The sequence below is a fragment of the Gobio gobio genome, assembly GCF_949357685.1.
Source record: "Gobio gobio genome assembly, chromosome: 24".
NCBI lineage: Eukaryota > Metazoa > Chordata > Actinopteri > Cypriniformes > Gobionidae > Gobio > Gobio gobio.
The window spans coordinates 5,269,966-5,289,537 of NC_137120.1; the positions used below are offsets into that span (position 1 = coordinate 5,269,966).

Genomic DNA, 19,572 nt, shown 5'->3' on the forward strand with positions numbered 1-19,572 from the left:
AAGCTTCCTCTGCGATACCTGAAACGCGTGACATGAACCGACTCCTTGCCGCGGGGAACTCCATGAAGACGTTAAGTCAAGTCCTCGCACCGAGGCTGAGTTTCTGCTCTGTGACTTTCCAAGCGAACAGCGCGTTCCCGTCAGGCGCGCGCGTCAACTGTTGCGCACTCCCGTTGGATACAGATAAACAGACACGAGATGTTTGCAACTCACCTCCGACTGAAGTATGATATCAACAACTGCATACATTGTGCAGGGCCGGCGTTTGCTATAGGCGAGCTAGGCGGTTGCCTAGGGCGACAAATGTGTTGGGGGCGCAGCCAGGCGCCCTCTAGTGGCGCCCTTAAACTTACTTCCCATTAAGCATAGAATTAAAACAAGCGAAATAAAACATACTGTTTATTAAACATGATCATCCTTGGGCGCCCCCTCAGCCGCACGTTTAATTACTTAACCTGATTATTAGATTGAATTGAAAGTGAATATTGTCTAGCACAGGCGTTATGTCAGGCTAGTGCTCAGCACTGGCGCGTTCTTCAAAAATGAAGCGGTCTAAACCCTCGAGTGCACAGGGACGGAAAAAGAGAAAGGCAGACGATCAAAAGAAAGCCCAGTATAGAGGTAAGTCTTCTCATCTCAGCCATAAAGGTGTCAAACGAAATAAATTTACTTCGTATTATCGATATTATCAACTAATATTGGACGGCATTGGACGTTTTATTGCTGTCACTAAGCTATCACTAGCTAGCTAGTTATCTACATATTACTACGCATTTCACTGACAATAAGGAAATCCAGACGAGACAAATTTTAATGCTGCGTCAATTTTGAAGGTGAATAGAAATGCCAGAAACAACTGTTCATCTTTTATTATTTAAGATAGGCATAGAGCTACAAGAACTTATATATTTTAATTTTGTAGTGGTAAGTACAGTGTATCCATAATAGCACTTTTGTTTGTAGAGGGTATAGTTAATCCAGTTTATGGGTCATAATTTGCTTAAGTGTCTTTACAGGTGCTTAAGAGAGTTTTTGCACAGTTTATGGAGTTAATATTTGGTAAATATCCTTGAACATTCTTTCTAGCATTTGTGTATGACCAATTTATTGCAGTTGATCCTTCAAGTCTTAACTTTCTTGATTAAGTGTTGGAGTGACTATAAAAGCATTTTTGTTTGTTCATCCATAGTTTGAGTCATAATTTGTTAAATATCCTCCAACTTTCTTTGTAGCATTTTTGTATGTGCAATTTATTAGAGTGTATCATTTAAGTCATAATTAGCTTTTTAAGTCTTGGAGTAACAATAGGAGCATTTTTGTTTATATAGTTTTTATAAATACTTAACCCATTTGTGCCCAATTTTTTCTGAATGGCATGTTCTGCATTTATTTTCCCCAGGTTTTTGTATTTTTTCTTGAAAATCGTATTTGAATCTGTGGCAACTATAGTTGCCGGTGGGCAAATATGTTGTATGCACCCCTTCAATGTCAAATATGAATAAGAGGAGAACATTTAGCATCTAACTCAAAATAACTGCTTTCAACAGATCAATCTTTATTCATAATCAAATTTATTATGTTTGACTAAGTATACTAAAAACTATAGATCTGTTGTAAGATGTGTTTTGTTTGGATGATTCTAGAGACCTTCATGATTATGTTGATATATATATGTCAACAAAAAATACTTATTAGTAACATGAAAATTACCTTTCTTTGGGAGGGTTTGCCTTCGTTGTGCTCCCTGGAAGTAGGGGTAGGAAGTTGGCAGTCTCATGTGACAGGAAGGAAGTTAATATATTTTTTTTTTCTTGAAATCCTTTATTTGGTTGTCTGCTTGTGTGTCATTAAGATATAAAACATGGATAATATCTAGAAAAATACTTACAGAAGGAAAATGACAACTATACACTGGCAACTATAGTTGCCGGTGGACTTAACAATTAGAGGGGGGGGGCAAAACTCAATCTCGCCTAGGGCAACCAAAGAGCTAGAGCCGGCCCTGACATTGTGCATCTGTAAAAGTATAAAGAATATTGTTTTATTATTTGTATACTAGGCCATCACACGGTGTGATTATGAATAGATGCAGGAATGATCGAACCATTGACTTTTACTCAAGAAGCAAAACTGTATTATAGTATTATTACTTGTATTTAGAGAATCCATCTTGAAGTATTTTTGGTTCCATAGGCAGCGAATGATCTTGTTTTACGAATGTTTAGACATTTTCAACAGGAAAAAACAGACATTGATGAATCAGTATTTAGTCTAGGTCGCCCCAAAATGTAAATTCTGTCATTGTTTACTAACCCTTATGTTGCATATCTGTCTTCGGAACAGGAGATATTTTGAATTTTTTTTGCCGTGTTTGTGCCAATGGGAGTTATACTATGAGTAAGTTCTCATTAATATTCATTAGGACTGGCTTCGAATGATGAATTTCAACAGGAATCCTGTTGACATTTCTTGACTAGTGTACCGTGTGTGCACTTGTTCTGTGTTCAGAACCACGGACAGCAACTATTGCCATCCAAAGCTAGAGTGGGTTATCGTCTTCATAACATTCCCACCCTATCCAGTGACTGCGCCTCACCTATACATTACTACTACAGCTCCTTTTATGAGGTATGATTTTCTAGTGTCATGATTTTAAAGGGGACTCTAATGCTATTTCATGCATTTTGACTGATTTACACTGTGAAAGAGTTCATTCTCATGCTAAACATGACCAAAAAAAAAATAGTTGGACGTATTTTTATTTTATAAAATAAAAATGTATTTTTCGAGTATTTTTGTGCCAAATACACAGGATTGGAAACAAGTTTCGGAACGTTTTTTTCAGAGTATAGCCCTGTATTATTTCAAAAAGGTAGGAATTCCTTGTATGGGCACTTCTCCCGGATGAGCACGTGCACATCACCCAGAGCAAGAGCGTGTCCATCATCGACCTTCGCGCGGGAGCCGTCGGCGGCGCTGCCATTTTGTTTTTAGACCACGAACAATGTCACTAACGAAGTGTGTTTCTGGTGTGAGGGAAAAATCACCTTATTCAGCTTCACAAATAACCCAGCGTTAAGGAAATAGTGGAGGCAGTTTGTGTTTCCGGAGTTCTGCAAGTGTGTGTGTTTGTTCCAGTGGTGAGTGAAAGTGATCAAATGTGTGTTTTTTTCATGCGTAAATGCATACATTTGTGAACAACACCAAAGTACAGAAAGTTATCCAGGGATAATGCCAAGAATGTATTGTGCATGTGCATGTGTGTGTTAGGGCTGTAATGGTACACGTAATACATGTGCAGGAGTACCCGGAATCCGAATGCATTAAAAGTTAACTGTCGGCTTGTTTCAAGTGCGGAACACACTTCAATCCGAGTTCCCACACGAACATATTACGTTTTCAGTCCATTTTATCACGAAATTCAATCGATAAATGCCGTTTTGACGCTCTTATGTGACTTGACTGATATCACTGTATAGGCGCGTGAGTTCAAGAGGCCGCGGGGCGCGCGCACGTGAACGCGAGCATCTGTGAACGTGATCGATCATCTCTTCCTAAAGAATAAGCATGAATTAATATCTCTTAAGGTATGTTGAGGACACATTAACACTAACTGAAACGTGTCGTATGTCGTGTAATCGCTCAATCAGTGTTTCAACAATGTCTCGCATCACATTTACCTCAGAAGTCATTCAGTGTCCACAGCTGTGAGTTCACTAGAGAAATCAACTCTTTCACTAAATATATGACCTATATTAGTCGTTATATTCATTATATTCTGATGAACCTGTTATTGATTATTTCATATGTTTAAATAAACCTGTCATGAAAATGACAGCCACTGTGTGTTAATTAGGCCTATATTCCAAACATTTTATTATTAGATTTAGAAGTTAATGCAAAAACTGCCTTATGTGAAGTTTACATGTTTGCATACAATGTGTTATTTGAGTGTTGATTATTATATCTAAAAATAGCAACTGAAATTAGGCTAATAGTTTGGGCTCTGTCCTTTAATATTATAGTAAAGTGCAAGTAAGGCTCCCTATATAGTTTAAGAAACTTTGTTATAATTTAATTCATTTAAGGACAGACACAATTTTTTTCAGTAAACCACTGACTGTTTAATAAAAATAAATGAAAAGCAATTTTGTAAAACTGCTGTACCGAACCGTCAGTTTTGTGTACCGTTTCACCCCGAGTATGTGTGTGTGTGTGTGACTCTTTAGCTCCGGCCACTGCACTCCTCCACAGCTGTTTTCAGAAAGAATCGCTACAGTATATCTGTCTTATATGATAAACTAAAGACTCTTGGGAGATATGACGGATCAACACGACTCTATAGATACTCAAGATTCACATGAGACTGGTGTGTTATGACGCCTTAAGCATTTAAGGAAAAAAACAAAAAAATGAATGCCTCTAATCGATCAGCCAAGAACATGACGTTAAAGGCATTACAAATAAACACCCTAATTACAGTACGGTTTTTAAATACACATCATGTACAGTACGCCTCCTCTCCCTAAACACACTCAACCAAGTCCTTTTTAGGTTGGAAAGAAATCTTAATTACACTCGCTGTCAGAGATGTGGTCTTCTTTTCCTGCGTGAGTCATTTCCCCACTGACACAAAAGAGCAACTTTAGCCCCGCGAGCGCCTTCTCAGCTGTGCACCAGAGCTTTGCCCCTGCGTTTCACACACACGTGCATGACATTGATACTGAAATAATGGTGCATCTGCGAAATCCAATTTAGCGGCACTACATGGCGCAGCTCCTTTAGCTTCCATTAGTTCCAGCAGTCGCGCAGTTAAATTCCTCTAAAAACCCTTTTAAATGTACCATTCGTCTTTAATTATGAAGTGCAAATTAACCCGGGATTTCTTGTCTAGGCCACGCCAGCGATACCAATCGCCTCCAAAGAGGGTCACTTGAGAGGCCAGGGAGCGATTCGATTAGCATAAGTGTGGCTTTAAAATGGAAAACAAGCGCTATAAAAGTGCAGTGAAACAAATGTATAAATCATGTAAATGGATCTCATTAATGGAGGAACTCTTTGTGGAACCTGATACAAGCATCCAATTGTTTATTAACTCTTTCCTCGCCAGCATTTTTAATCATTTCCCCAAATTTTCATGGCCCCCAGAACATTTAGTTTTATTCTAACTAAATGCATTCATTACATCAACACTTGAATGTGGGCAAGTTTCATAAAAAAGCAACGTTTTGAGCAAAAAGCTGAGAAAATCACGTTTTTGTCGCATGCTACGCCTGGATCAGATTCAGATCAAAACACAGATGGAGTAGATCGAGTCCACACCCCCAAAGCTTCACCTGTAGCTCGTCCTGGGTCGACATTTCACTCAGTAGCATCAGGCAGTTTTGATTTATATGCTGTTTAATGTTGATGATTGCGTTATTTTACGTATGCCATCGCTTGTTTCTGCTTCTTCTTCACGTGTCTTTTGATCTGGAGGTTCAGAAATCTTTCAGAAGATGTGTAACAGCGCCCCCCTACCGTATAACAGTTGAAACACAGGTATTTACTCACCATCACGCCATTCCAAAGCCATTTCTGTGGAACATAACAGAAGATATCTTGAAGTGTTTTTGTCCATGCAATGAAAGTCCGTTTGGTTACCGACATTCTTCAAAATAAAGCATAGTTCAACAACCATGATTATACCACAACCCACACCTGAGCGAAAGGGTTAAAGCTTTAATAGTCTTGTTTCGGGTTGTCGTGTTGCTAATGAGCCAGGGATTTCAAACATTAAAGCATTTGTACTTGCAGAGGCAGGTGTCAGAAGAAGATAACACAGAAAGGCGGCTAAGTGCCTTTTTTTAGCAAACAAGCTTTATTCTTGCGGCAGAAGAAGTATCCAGCGTCTTCCAAAGGCCCAGAGCAGGAGCCACAACTCGCTTCAATGGGGATCTGCTCTCTCACCTTCTAAAGAAGTAGGAGACTCTTATGAAACAAGCTTTCGGCTGCACCCTTCTGATGTTTGATCTCCAGAGATGAAGAGCCCTGACCCTCATTTGAACAAACAACAACGGCCATCTCCCAAAGCCACTTCAGACGATAAAACAACATGAATTACCATTCTGCTGTGGTCTTCTTGCTCCTCAGGGACTCGACGGAGAACAGCTAATGTGCTGATTTGATTTCTCCCACGATTAATATTATTCATTGATACTGTTGTCAGCCAGCACACAAAAGGGAAGGGTTTCTTATACTCCATGCAAATTAGCCACTTTCATGCCATGCTAATGGCTCTCTCTTGGTGGCTATGTTTGGAGGGATATTATCGAGTTGCAAAGTTCAATATAGCATTTACTCTTACAGTCGGTTGCATCAAATGGATGGTTAGCATGCCGGAGATTTGGCTCATATAGGCAACTTTACTCAGAATCTCTAATGTTATTTAAAGGATTAGTTCACTTCAAAATGAAAATTTCCTGATATTTTACTCGCCCCCATCTCATCCAAGATGTTCATGCCTTTCTTTCTTCAGTTGAAAATAAATTACGTTTTTTGAGGAAAACATTCCAGGATTTTTCTCCACACCATTGACTTCCATTTCAACCAAAATGTTGAAGGACCAAATCAATCTGGTTTCAAAGGAAGGGCTTCAGAGGCTCTGCACGATCTCAGACGAGGAATAGGGTCTTATCTAGGGAAACCTTCGGTGAATATGAGAAGGAATATACTTTTTAACCTAAATTGCTCATCTTGCGCTGCTCTGCGTGTCACGATCACAAATGAGAGTGTCCGTGGTTACCACCAGAGGGCACTTCATCTACATTACCCATAATACTCTGATTATGATTAAGTCACTAAACAAGACTTCGCAATGGATGACTGAGATAACCAGGCTTATATAGGGTGAGGTGAACAGGGTAACGAGACACAGGTCGATGTAATCAGGGATGATGAGTCCGGGCAGAGAGTATTATGGGTAATGTAGTCCTTATTTGTGATCGTGCCAGTGATTGTGCAATCACGTCGAAAACGTCACACTAGACGTCGGCGGAAGTACTGCCCCGAGCGAACGCGCAAGGACTAATGATGAGTTCAAGTCCTCCTGGGATGTTCGTATTTACGAGGCGAGAAGTCGTGTTTACGACATCATGTGCGTTCAAGTCTCTTTGGTGGGAGCAAGATGGCGGTCTACCTTCTTTTAATGAATTTCACGAAAATACAGCAAGGTTTGTTAACTCTGCTTATAGAAAATGAAGCACAAAGAATGCGCATCAGGTGAGGTTTAATCTTTTACGTTTTTACTTAATCTATGAAGCCACTGTAAACGGTATCGTTATATACACTCACCTTAAGGATTATTAGGAACACCTGTTCAATTTCTCATTAATGCAATTATCTAATCAACCAATCACATGGCAGTTGCTTCAATGCATTTAGGGGTGTGGTCCTGGTCAAGACAATCTCCTGAACTCCAAACTGAATGTCAGAATGGGAAAGAAAGGTGATTTAAGCAATTTTGAGCGTGGCATGGTTGTTGGTGCCAGACGGGCCGGTCTGAGTATTTCACAATCTGCTCAGTTACTGGGATTTTCACGCACAACCATTTCTAGGGTTTACAAAGAATGGTGTGAAAAGGGAAAAACATCCAGTATGCGGCAGTCCTGTGGGCGAAAATGCCTTGTTGATGCTAGAGGTCAGAGGAGAATGGGCCGACTGATTCAAGCTGATAGAAGAGCAACTTTGACTGAAATAACCACTTGTTACAACCGAGGTATGCAGCAAAGCATTTGTGAAGCCACAACACACACAACCTTGAGGCGGATGGGCTACAACAGCAGAAGACCCCACCGGGTACCACTCATCTCCACTACAAATAGGAAAAAAAGGCGACAATTTGCACAAGCTCACCAAAATTGGACAGTTGAAGACTGGAAAAATGTTGCCTGGTCTGATGAGTCTGGATTTCTGTTGAGACATTCAGATGGTAGAGTCAGAATTTGGCGTAAACAGAATGAGAACATGGATCCATCATGCCTTGTTACCACTGTGCAGGCTGGTGGTGGTGGTGTAATGGTGTGGGGGATGTTTTCTTGGCACACTTTAGGCCCCTTAGTGCCAATTGGGCATGGTTTAAATGCCACGGCCTACCTGAGCATTGTTTCTGACCATGTCCATCCCTTTATGACCACCATGTCCCCATCCTCTGATGGCTACTTCCAGCAGGATAATGCACCGTCACAAAGCTCCAATCATTTCAAATTTGTTTCTTGAACATGCCAATGAGTTCACTGGACTAAAATGGCCCCCACAGTCACCAGATCTCAACCCAATAGAGCATCTTTGGGATGTGGTGGAACGGGAGCTTCGTGCCCTGGATGTGCATCCCACAAATCTCCATCAACTGCAAGATGCTCTCCTATCAATATGGGCCAACATTTCTAAAGAATGCTTTCAGCACCTTGTTGAATAAATGCCACGTAGAATTAAGGCAGTTCTGAAGGCAAAAGGGGGTCAAACACAGTATTAGTGTGTGTTCCTAATAATCCTTTAGGCGAGTGTATTAGGCTAATTGTTATATTACAATGCTAGCTTACTTTGTTGTAAATGACAAAGACTGTCAGTGTCACTGCTAAATACCCGTTATATTCAACTACAGACGTTGCATCCATTGATTCCGCCATGTTTCTCACTGACACGCCCCCAACTCGTACCGATCTTCCCACTGGTATTTACGACTTCGTGGTGGCGTTCATGTTCATGTTAAGACATGCTTTGAACGCACCATAATACAAATGCCCTTTACAAAAAAAAAAAAAAACCCATCTCCAACTTTAAAAAGGGCGCTTCACATGCTTTGTAAAACATGGGGGCGGCACTTCCGCCTACGTCTAGTGTGACGTTTTCGACGTGATTGCGCAATCACTAGCACGTCGCAGATGAGCAATTTAGGTTAAAATTTATGTTAGGTTTTTTTTTAATTCCATATTCCTCGTCTGGGATTGTGCAGAGCCTCTGAAGCCCTTCCTTTGAAACCGCATTGATGTGGTCCTTCAACATTTTGGTTGCAATGGAAGTCAATGGTGAGGAGAAAAATCCTGGAATGTTTTCCTCAAACTTAATTTCTTTTCGACTGAAGAAAGAAAGACATGAGCATCTTGGATGAGATGGGGGTGAGTCTAATATCAGGAAATGTTAATTTTGAAGTGAACTAATCCTTTAAAGTTATTTGTTGCTTGAGATGTTATAAGCCATAATGCGATATAGATGCCCTTTGGGCAAACCATTCTTACAGCGGAGAAAATAAGACATTATTGATTTGGAAGCTTTGCCCAGTCAAATCTGCCGGGAAAAAAAAGCATTGCAATCCTCGGAGTCGAATTAATCCTTGCATGTCAACATTTTTCTACATCATATTGGCAATTAGCATGTCACAGATCTGTGCCAATACACAGCATGGTGTTGCTTGATGTATCATGGATTTACTTCTAGCCAAATATAGTGCAGTTCCACACTAGATGCCAAATGTGGCACAAAATAAAAGCTCTCTGTTGGTTAGAAGACTGATGAGACGCCTTGTTCACACAGCAAGTTGCTTTAGTCCATTTAAGAAGTATCAAAGCACAGCGTGGCGTTTTCTTGCAGTTATTTGGAGAGAAGTTTGATTCCTTGCCAGAAACCGAGTTGTCCTTTGGGGAAACAGTTCTCACATTTGCTGCCGTGATTCTGTGGACCAAATAAAAGGCGTCGGTTAATCTGGGCAAAGATGAGGTGCCAAACAGGCCTTGAGCAAGTTCTGCATTCAAGGCAGATTTATCCTTATACATAGAAAACATGTCACAGCAAAAGCCCACCAAAGCATTTAGCAATGCCCCTCGAGTCCAAGCAAGCAATTGAATCTGAAAGGGTAGGTGCTGACAGTCAAAAGGTGCATTAATATTCATTGGAAGGAAATTGTGGAACACAGGGAGAGAGAGAGATAGAGGCATGAAAGAATAGTCCAGAGAAAAGGGAATAGATGCATGCCGGGAGGATGAAAGTGAGAAGACTACGACTTGTGCTGGAGAGAGAGGAAAGAGGCCGGGATGTCAAAGGCCCAGAGGTATTTAAGAGGGAAGACGGCGGAGAAAGAGCGCAGCTAAGGCAAGACTTCAAAAATCACTTGAGTACCTTCTCTGGGTGACTCATTCCCATTCGGAGGTTCACAGGTTGAGCCAAGACCGGAAATCATTCGGGGATGCTGGAACGCAAACCAACAAGTTGCTTTCCGAGACACGCCACCCAACCGCCATCATGCAAATGCCTCCAATTCCGACTTAGTATTCATGTGGTTCTCCCATGACCTAGCATCTGTTTATTAGGACGCCGAGCGCCAAAGCGATCAAGTTATTCTCACATGAGCTCATTAAGGACAATTAGCATGCGAGTCATAGCAAACTCACCAGGTGGCCGTGGACTCTGGCCCTGCAAAGTTTCATTCGTAAAGCAACGACATTCAATACTCAAAAGGTTAAGTATGAGTGAAAACGCAATATTGGAGAGCGTCAAGGGATTAAGTAGACGGGCGTAATGGACGTTTGACAATCAAAGCACTTTCAGGGGCTGTTGTGCATTGACATTTGCCGTAAAAAAAAACGCTTAGTCAATCTGAAACGGACATGCCGGTATTACGCTCATGGAAAAGCTTAAATTGCTTTTGTCAGGCTTTATCAAATTACATTATTAGAGCATCATTAAACTGGAGAAGGGATCAAAGGTCGCTGATGAATGTCAGGGGGATTTATTACCCGTTTCACACTCGTTTGTCCTTGTGACTTCATGAAAGCCTCAAACTCTCATTTGCAAATCATACAATGTGCAAATCAATTTGTGATTCATAAAAATCTTTATTCATAAGACAAAGCACTTAGTGGGACGATATGTAGCAACGGAGGATTCAACTCCACGGCATACACAAGCCGTTTTTGGACTTCCGAGCTGTTTAATCCTCATCACGATGACGAACGCTGTTTTGGGAATTTCCCATGGATTTTATTAGTCCGAAACAGTTGCCAGTCCTCATGTGTTCCAGGAAGGCGGTGTTCTGGGTTTCGTTTTTTTCACTTTGCTTTCTTGCCCTTCGATCTTTTGTTCTTCCCTCCAGCTTTGGATGTTTCCTCCTGGAAGAGAAAAAGAAAGCATTAAAGAGAAGTGATAAAACAAGGAAATCCGAAACGAAGGGCTTGCTAAAATTGTGCATTTATGTAGTGAAAAAATGTAGCCTGACGTCGTCATACTCAGATTCTAGTCAGATTATGAGTCTGATCTGCTCTATGGACTGTGATTATGGGGTGTGTCTCAACCAAAATGCCTCGGCACTCAATTGTAAGAGCAAGTGACGTATGTTGAGCGACACACAAGCGGCAACCTCCTCCAGTTTCTCTTGAAGCCGATATGGAAGTGACTTAAACTGCAGTTCATGGACTGGCCACTAGAGACAGACTCCAGACGGGAGCAGAATCTCATTGAGCTCATGTTATAAAATGCCCAACTTTACAGCAGAAGAACACATGTTTACAGTCTGGGACAAATTGTGGTTTTGGTCTATACGGCTAATTTTGCCCTTCATGACGACTGTGAGGGGGGTGAATTTTTTTTATAACTCATTCGTTTACATTATATAAAGCCTTATTGTGCGTTGATCGTGTGAGTGATATACATGTTAAGTCAATGCAGAGGCGCGAATAGGCATTCTGCGGCGCGAATGACGTGAATTGAGCGTTTTGAACGCGGGATCGCGCAAATCACTCGAAAAATCAGAACTTTGGTGGATATTCGCGCCGCGTTAACCAATCAGAAGCTTGCTCTAGTAGTGACAACAATGAGGAGAAAATCTGTATATTAATATCTGGTTCATTATCAGTGATAACATTAAATGACATGAAACACAACCCAGTCTCTTTTTGTTAAATGTTAAAAGTTTAAATATTAAAAGTTTATGTATTATCAATAATACAAAAGTATAAGTAAAAGGTATAATAATCTATACATGAAATAAAGCAAACAATTCAGTCAGTGATAGTTGCCTACAACTGTAACGTACAGTTATAGCCTAAAAATACAAAAGTAATGAAACTTCACTTTGCGAGTAAACTCAAAATGTTCAAGCATCCAACTTCTCTCGAATAGCGCGATTTATTCGCGTCTCGTGTGAACGCCACATTAAAGTTCTGCATAATTAAGGGCGTGGCCACTTTGAGTGACAGGGGGATTGCCGTTTGTCTGCTGTGTGTTAGTCATCGCGTCACCTCAGCTCCGCCCACGTCCCGCCTCTTTGCCCATTTTCTAATATCTGGGAGTGACGCACGATGATGCGATGCCAAGATGGCGACGGCCAGCTCGACCCGATTTTACGCTTCAAAACTGCTCTTCAGAATCCGATGGGTGACGTCACGGACACTACACCCATATTTTTTTATGCGACGCATAGTTGTCAACAGAACTCAACTGCACGTGCTGGAAGAAGTAGAAGAAGAAGATGAGAGTAAACGATCTTTGCCGGTGTTGTAAAATGAATTTAAAGATACACGGAGTACTTACCAACACGATTATAATTTTTGAGAGAAATAGTAAAGGTTGACGCATATACGGACATGTTCTCCGTTTAGTAAATGAATTCAACCCAAGCGCTCTTTGACGTTACTGTTGATCATCTGTCCATCATCGTATAAAGCCCGCCCTGACCATTTGATTGGTCCGAACATTTGATTGGTACCAAATCTCGGTACCTGAGAACGCATCAGGTGATATAGACGAGTGTCTGTGAATATTAAACCGCAAAAAGACTATTTAAATATGAATCCTGCGTGTCTGTGTGCGAATTAATATTGCAGACGCGCGGTTTAATTTACTCCTCTCTCACAAACACACACACACACACACTCACTCAGAATCGCATGTTTCCATCTCTTGACATGAACACACGAAGAGTCACTTCATGAGCATTTGACCATTTCATTTGAGAAAAACTACCGTCATACACAGAAACTCAAAGGTCTTCACGGCAGCCCGTCAAAATAAAAGTTCAGTTTAACTTGACTAATACATCACTGTTGTACAGCAGAATTTAGATACGCCTCAATGTAATAAAAATAATACTAACACTAATGTAATAATAACAAATGATCAAAACGTTATTTTTAAGTAATGAATTACAATTTTTAATGTTTTAATTTGAATCATATAAAGCTCAGTTGTGCAGCTTTGTTTGACAAAAAAAGTTTAATCAAATTAAAAGATACATTTAATGAATGTCTTATGTCTTCATTTGATTACCAGAAAATACACAGCACATCATTTGTGGGAAATCTTTATATTAAAAAGTTAATATAGTTGTTTTTATGAATTAAATTAAGTACCTAGTTGCCTACTAATTACTAGTGAGTATTACAGTAGACAAACATCACAGAGACCAGGACAGCTCTGGCATAATGTCAATAATAAATGACTTACAGTTTCTTTACAGTTATTGATGTAAACATCCCTAAAGTACCGAAAAAAATGTACCGTTTGGTACCGGTTAAACTGGTTGAGCTATAATGCGGAACAATTTTTAGGTGCAAACAATGAGCATACTTTTTCATTTATTCGTGATTTAATTCCATATTGTTTATATATCCCGTCATACGGGCGTCACATAAACAAGTGTCAATGTAGATATCAAGCATCTGAGATTAGTTGTCATTGTTTCCGAAGCGAGATCTATTTGATTAAATAATATAGAAATCATACAATCAAAAAGAATTATATAATCAAACTTGATTAAACTGAAGGGTCTGACATAAAACGTGAGTGTGTTTTAATATTGTTCAGGGGGAAAAATGCCTTCACAAAAGTAAAAATGTCCATGAAATTAAACAATTTCCACCCCTTCATTAGGTCCTGCGAGCAACTGTGTGTCACATGATTCATTCAAGGTATGAATGTTGCTAGTATGAGGAGCTGACGCAATATAAAGCAACAAATAATGCCACCAGTTCGTCCTCGACATGCGCAGGGAGAAGGCTTGTTAACTCGCTCCGATTCCTCAGACTGTTTCTTTTATTTAAACAGCGTCTCTAGGGACCCAATGGTGTCCAAATGAATGTTTTGAATGGAGTCTATTTTTATGCCCCCCCCCCGCCGCTACTCCGCTAGTCGTTATTATGCATTGTATGTTAATTACTCTTGAGCCTCGATGGACAGAGTGCGAACACAATGAGTCAGGCGGCTCAAACTGCGCAGATAACACAACATTCGTCCTCACCCTGAAAGAACAGCGTGATGCATCCCAGCCTGAGGCAAATCAATGAGAGCTGACGTCTGCAATCAGATGTGCTCTACTTTTACAAATTTCAAAGTGCGATTTTTCCACGCATTCTTGAAGACAAAATGCGTACGACGCAATGAAGAAGTGTAATGGACCAAGATTTTACAGATGAACTGCATTAATGCATTTGCATGGACAGTTTCTCTCTTGGCTAACGCCTTTAAGCAGTGGTTTGACTCAACATTCACTTACTGCTATAGGTCTGGAATAACAAAACTAATTAGCCAAAAGCTCAAATGATAGTAATTACGATTTTTTACAAAAGACACACTATCTTTAATAGGCAGTTGGCGTAATGGGCTCTTTGGTGGTTCAACTAAACAACTTCAGAGGCTGTCGAGTCCGGAAACAAACTCATCCAGTCCACAATCAAAGAGATCCACGGCTTAAAATAGAAGCGGATGAAGAGACGTGTGCTTTTAGGTGCTTTTAACGCCAATCACCGCAACCACGACGGATAGCAATTTCATAACGTGCCGCAAAATGTGATCTGAGGGCCTGCGTTCGCTCTCATGAGAGGTGACAGCTCAGGTATCGGCGGGCTGCTTTAATCGAGTCGAGGTTTCTGAAATGAATTCTAGCTAAATCTTAAACAATCATATCACACATGCGTGTAATTGTATGTCTGCGGATAAACCAGTGCGCCCCTATTATCCGGGTAACCATAGCAGCCCTGCAGCTGTACACGAGTCCTCATTTGCACAGAAATGAAAGAAAACAACAAACAAACGAATCCTCAGAAGAAGTCAGGGGCGCATGCCGGCAGATCTCCTCAGAACTCGTCCTCGCGTGACCTTATCACTGTGATTGGTGGATGAGTAAGTGGCGGACACTCGAGAGGAGAGCTTCTCTTCATACAAATTCACAGAAGTAACCAAAAAAAAAAAAAGGAATATTGAACATTTAGTAATCAAAAATGACACCGAGACAAATCCCAGAAAGAAAAATACAAATGCGTCAACAGAACACGTTTGCAAGGTGGCAGAACCGTTTACATAAAAAAACTACAACCGAATTATTTTCATGATGATGTTTGATTTTGTGAAAAGTTCTGTCATGTCAACTCAGAGTGATTGGCATGGTAATGGGTATGACAATGCTGATATGTTTGGTGTAAAGTAACGAATTACAAATACTCTCGTTACTGTAATTGAGTAGTTTTTCTCAGGAATTGTACTTTATTAAGTAGTTTAAAAACAGTGTACTTTTACTTGAGTACATTTTAAAGGGTTAGTTCACCCAAAAATGAAAATTCTGTCATTAATTACTTATCCTCATGTCGTTCGACACCCGTAAGACCTCCGTTCATCTTCGGAACACAAATTAAGATATTTTAGTTGAAGCGTTATGAATCAGTGAGTCGAATCATGATTCGGATCGCGTGTCAAACCGCCAAACTGCTGAAATTTGGCGAATCAAACTGATTCGACTCACTGATTCATAACGCTTCGAAGCTTCATGAGGCCTTGTTTTGAAATCAGTCATCACTATGTAAGTCGCTATTTAGGGTTTTTTTGCGCACAAAAACTATTCTCGCCGATTCATAAAGTTATTGTAGAACCACTGTAGTGAGATGGACTTTGTAACGACGTCTTTAGTGTCTTTTAAGGGTCTTGAGAGTGAACCGTGCCATTGAGCCAATGGAGGCCTTTCAGAGCATCAGATTTACACTAAAATATCTTCATTTGTGTCTGAAGATGAACGGAGGTCTGACGGGTGTCCAACGACATGAGGGTAAGTCATTAATGACAGAATTTTCATTTTTGGGTGAACTAACCCTTTAAGTGCTGTATCGGTACTTTTACTGCGCTATTGTCCCTAAACCTGCAGTCACTACATTATGTTTATTTTTGTCCTGTCAAGGTGATTGGCCAAGGCGAATAATAAGTCCTGTCTCCATTCGTCACGCGTGTGACTCCCGTCATATCAACCATAGCGTTAGGGAGTCGCGACCAGCCTAGAGTGAGAGACGCGCGCTTTATGAAGGGGGTTGTTGCTGGTTACTGTATGATGACTTAAATCGTGAAATTGCTCCGAGCGCTAACATACATCCTCATCTCAGCGTAGTTTATCAACTGAGTGAGGAGAGAACGAGTTAAGTGTTTCTTAAAGGGTTAGTTCACCCAAAAATGAAAATTCTGTCATTAATGACTTACCCTCATGTCGTTCGACACCCGTAAGACCTCCGTTCATCTTCAGAACACAAATGAAGATATTTTAGTTGAAATCTGATGCCTCTGAAAGGCCTCCATTGGCACAATGGCACTTTACACTCTCAAGACCCTTAAAAGGTACTAAAGACGTCGTTACAAAGTCCATCTCACTACAGTGGTTCTACAATAACTTTATGGAGTGACGAGAATAGTTTTTGTGCGCAAAAAAACCCTAAATAACGACTTATATAGTGATGACGATTTCAAAACACGGCATCATGAAGCTTCAAAGCGTTATGAATCAGTGAGTCGATTCAGCAGTTTGGATCGCCAAAGTCTCGCGATTTCAGCAGTTTGACACGCGATCCGAATCATGATTCGACTCACTGATTCATTACGCTTCGAAGCTTCATGATGCCGTGTTTTGAAATCGTCATCACTATATAAGTCATTATTTAGGGTTTTTTTGCGCACAAAAACTATTCTCGTCACTCCATAAAGTTACTGTAGTGAGATGGACTTTGTAACGACGTCTTTAGTGCCTTTTAAGGGTCTTGAGAGTGAACCGTGCATTGAGCCAATGGAGGCCTTTCAGAGCATCAGATTTACACTAAAATATCTTCATTTGTGTCTGAAGATGAACGGAGGTCTGACGGGTGTCCAACGACATGAGGGTAAGTAATTAATGACAGAATTTTCATTTTTGGGTGAACTAACCCTTTAAAGTGACAGGAGCACTGATGATGCCTGTCATTAATGTTCATCACAGAACAACGGGAACAGAGGAAAGTGTAGCTTTAATAATGATTGATCTATATTTCATTTATTATTTATGCAGTTAAGAAAGGTGTTTGATAACTATTACATTTCTGTATATGTCTAACAGGGAAGGCACAGGTAAAAATAACATTTATTATAATGGGTTTATGTAAAGATTGTTTTAAGTTAACTTTAATTAAGTTGTTTTTTTAAAGCCTGGCTACTGATACAGCAGGAACCAATCAGCTGTGCCGAGATTGATGTGACTTCAAACAGGTTGAGTTAAGGACCTATAAGCCTGCGCCATCTAGAGTTTCACGACAGAGCTTTATATTTTTGAACGTCTGCATGTCTTACTGAAGTGTCCGTGTAACCCTCTTGAATGAGGATGTTCCTGGCGCAGTTGTTGATGTGTTTGAAGCGGTCGGGCCCCAGCAGAATCCCACCGTACCATCGAGAGACCACCACCAGCACGTTACGCACATCCAGGATCTGTGAGGCAGAATTGACAGGAAACTGTTTTTTAACATGTCTGAAACAAATGTGAGCAGTGTTTGCCACAGGATTACCACGTTGACAGTGTGTTGCTTATACACTCGCCTAAAGGATTATTAGGAACACACTAATACTGTGTTTGACCCCCTTTCGCCTTCAGAACTGCCTTAATTCTACGTGGCATTGATTCAACAAGGTGCTGAAAGCATTCTTTAGAAATGTTGGCCCATATTGATAGGAGAGCATCTTGCAGTTGATGGAGATTTGTGGGATGCACATCCAGGGCACGAAGCTCCCGTTCCACCACATCCCAAAGATGCTCTATTGGGTTGAGATCTGGTGACTGTGGGGGCCATTTTAGTCCAGTGAACTCATTGTCATGTTCAAGAAACCAATTTGAAATGATTGGAGCTTTGTGATGGTGCATTATCCTGCTGGAAGTAGCCATCAGAGGATGGGGACATGGTGGTCATAAAGGGATGGACATGGTCAGAAACAATGCTCAGGTAGGCCGTGGCATTTAAACGATGCCCAATTGGCACTAAGGGGCCTAAAGTGTGCCAAGAAAACATCCCCCACACCATTACACCACCACCACCAGCCTGCACAGTGGTAACAAGGCATGATGGATCCATGTTCTCATTCTGTTTACGCCAAATTCTGACTCTACCATCTGAATGTCTCAACAGAAATCCAGACTCATCAGACCAGGCAACATTTTTCCAGTCTTCAACTGTCCAATTTTGGTGAGCTGGTGCAAATTGTCGCCTCTTTTTCCTATTTGTAGTGGAGATGAGTGGTACCCGGTGGGGTCTTCTGCTGTTGTAGCCCATCCGCCTCAAGGTTGTGCGTGTTGTGGCTTCACAAATGCTTTGCTGCAGACCTCGGTTGTAACGAGTGGTTATTTCAGTCAAAGTTGCTCTTCTATCAGCTTGAATCAGTCGGCCCATTCTCCTCTGACCTCCAGCATCAACAAGGCATTTTCTCCCACAGGACTGCCGCATACTGGATGCTTTTCCCTTTTCACACCATTCTTTGTAAACCCTAGAAATGGTTGTGCGTGAAAATCCCAGTAACTGAGCAGATTGTGAAATACTCAGACCAGCCCGTCTGGCACCAACAACCATGCCACGTTCAAAATTGCTTAAATCCCCTTTCTTTCCCATTCTGACATTCAGTTTGGAGTTCAGGAGATTGTCTTGACCAGGGCCACACCCCTAAATGCATTGAAGCAACAGCCATGTGATTGGTTGATTAGATAATTGCATTAATGAGAAATTGAACAGACGTTCCTTATAATCCTTTAGGTGAGTGTGCAACCGGTCCACAACATTTTGTAACCCTCAGTCTTTGACAATTTTTTGCGTTGATAGATCAAATTCAATCCTGCCGTTGATTGTAGTGGAAAACCTAAAGATTTAATTGACACAGGTGCATCTAGGTCAAAGATGTGTTGATGCTTTTTATGAATTTATTTGAAAAGTAAACAATGACGCATCACAGATTCACACGTTTCCTTCCACATTTTCCCCCAAGACGGCGCGCAGCCTGTCAGTCCCTGTTTGGCAAAGGAGTCGCTTCAAAGGCTCAGAGAATAGACAAAATATGGCCTTTGTGGAGAATGACAGCTCTCAAGTGCTTTTACAGTCCTCGCCTGTTTTATTTTTCCCACAGTGCCGCGGGGATGTAGCTGGATGCCCGCCGGAGGGGAGGAGAAACCACAGCCATCTGCACATGCCACCTCTATTAATAGTCGTTTCTCTTTCAAACATGCCGTCACATTCGGAAAACAGGAAATAGTGGGATGAACTCCAAAAGGCTAAATGATCGCATGTG

The 19,572-nt window shown here is 40.9% G+C and overlaps 2 protein-coding genes across 6 annotated transcripts in view; one reads left to right on the forward strand and one right to left on the reverse strand.

Moving 5' to 3' along the window:
• tbxa2r (thromboxane A2 receptor) overlaps window positions 1–19,572 on the forward strand; it is a 285,760-nt gene that overhangs the window by 247,433 nt on the left and 18,755 nt on the right. The window lies entirely within an intron of this gene.
• impact (impact RWD domain protein) overlaps window positions 10,851–19,572 on the reverse strand; it is a 58,242-nt gene continuing 49,520 nt past the window's right edge. For 3 of the 4 annotated variants that reach the window (XM_079807187.1, XM_079807185.1, XM_079807184.1), the window contains 2 exons: window positions 17,599–17,733; window positions 10,851–11,141 (listed from right to left, as the gene is read on the reverse strand). In XM_079807187.1, the coding sequence (XP_079663313.1) occupies window positions 11,082–11,141; window positions 17,599–17,733 (195 nt within the window). In that variant the 3' untranslated portion in view covers window positions 10,851–11,081. The remainder of the gene's footprint in view (window positions 11,142–17,598; window positions 17,734–19,572) is intronic. The other variant, XM_079807186.1, reaches the window with a different exon arrangement.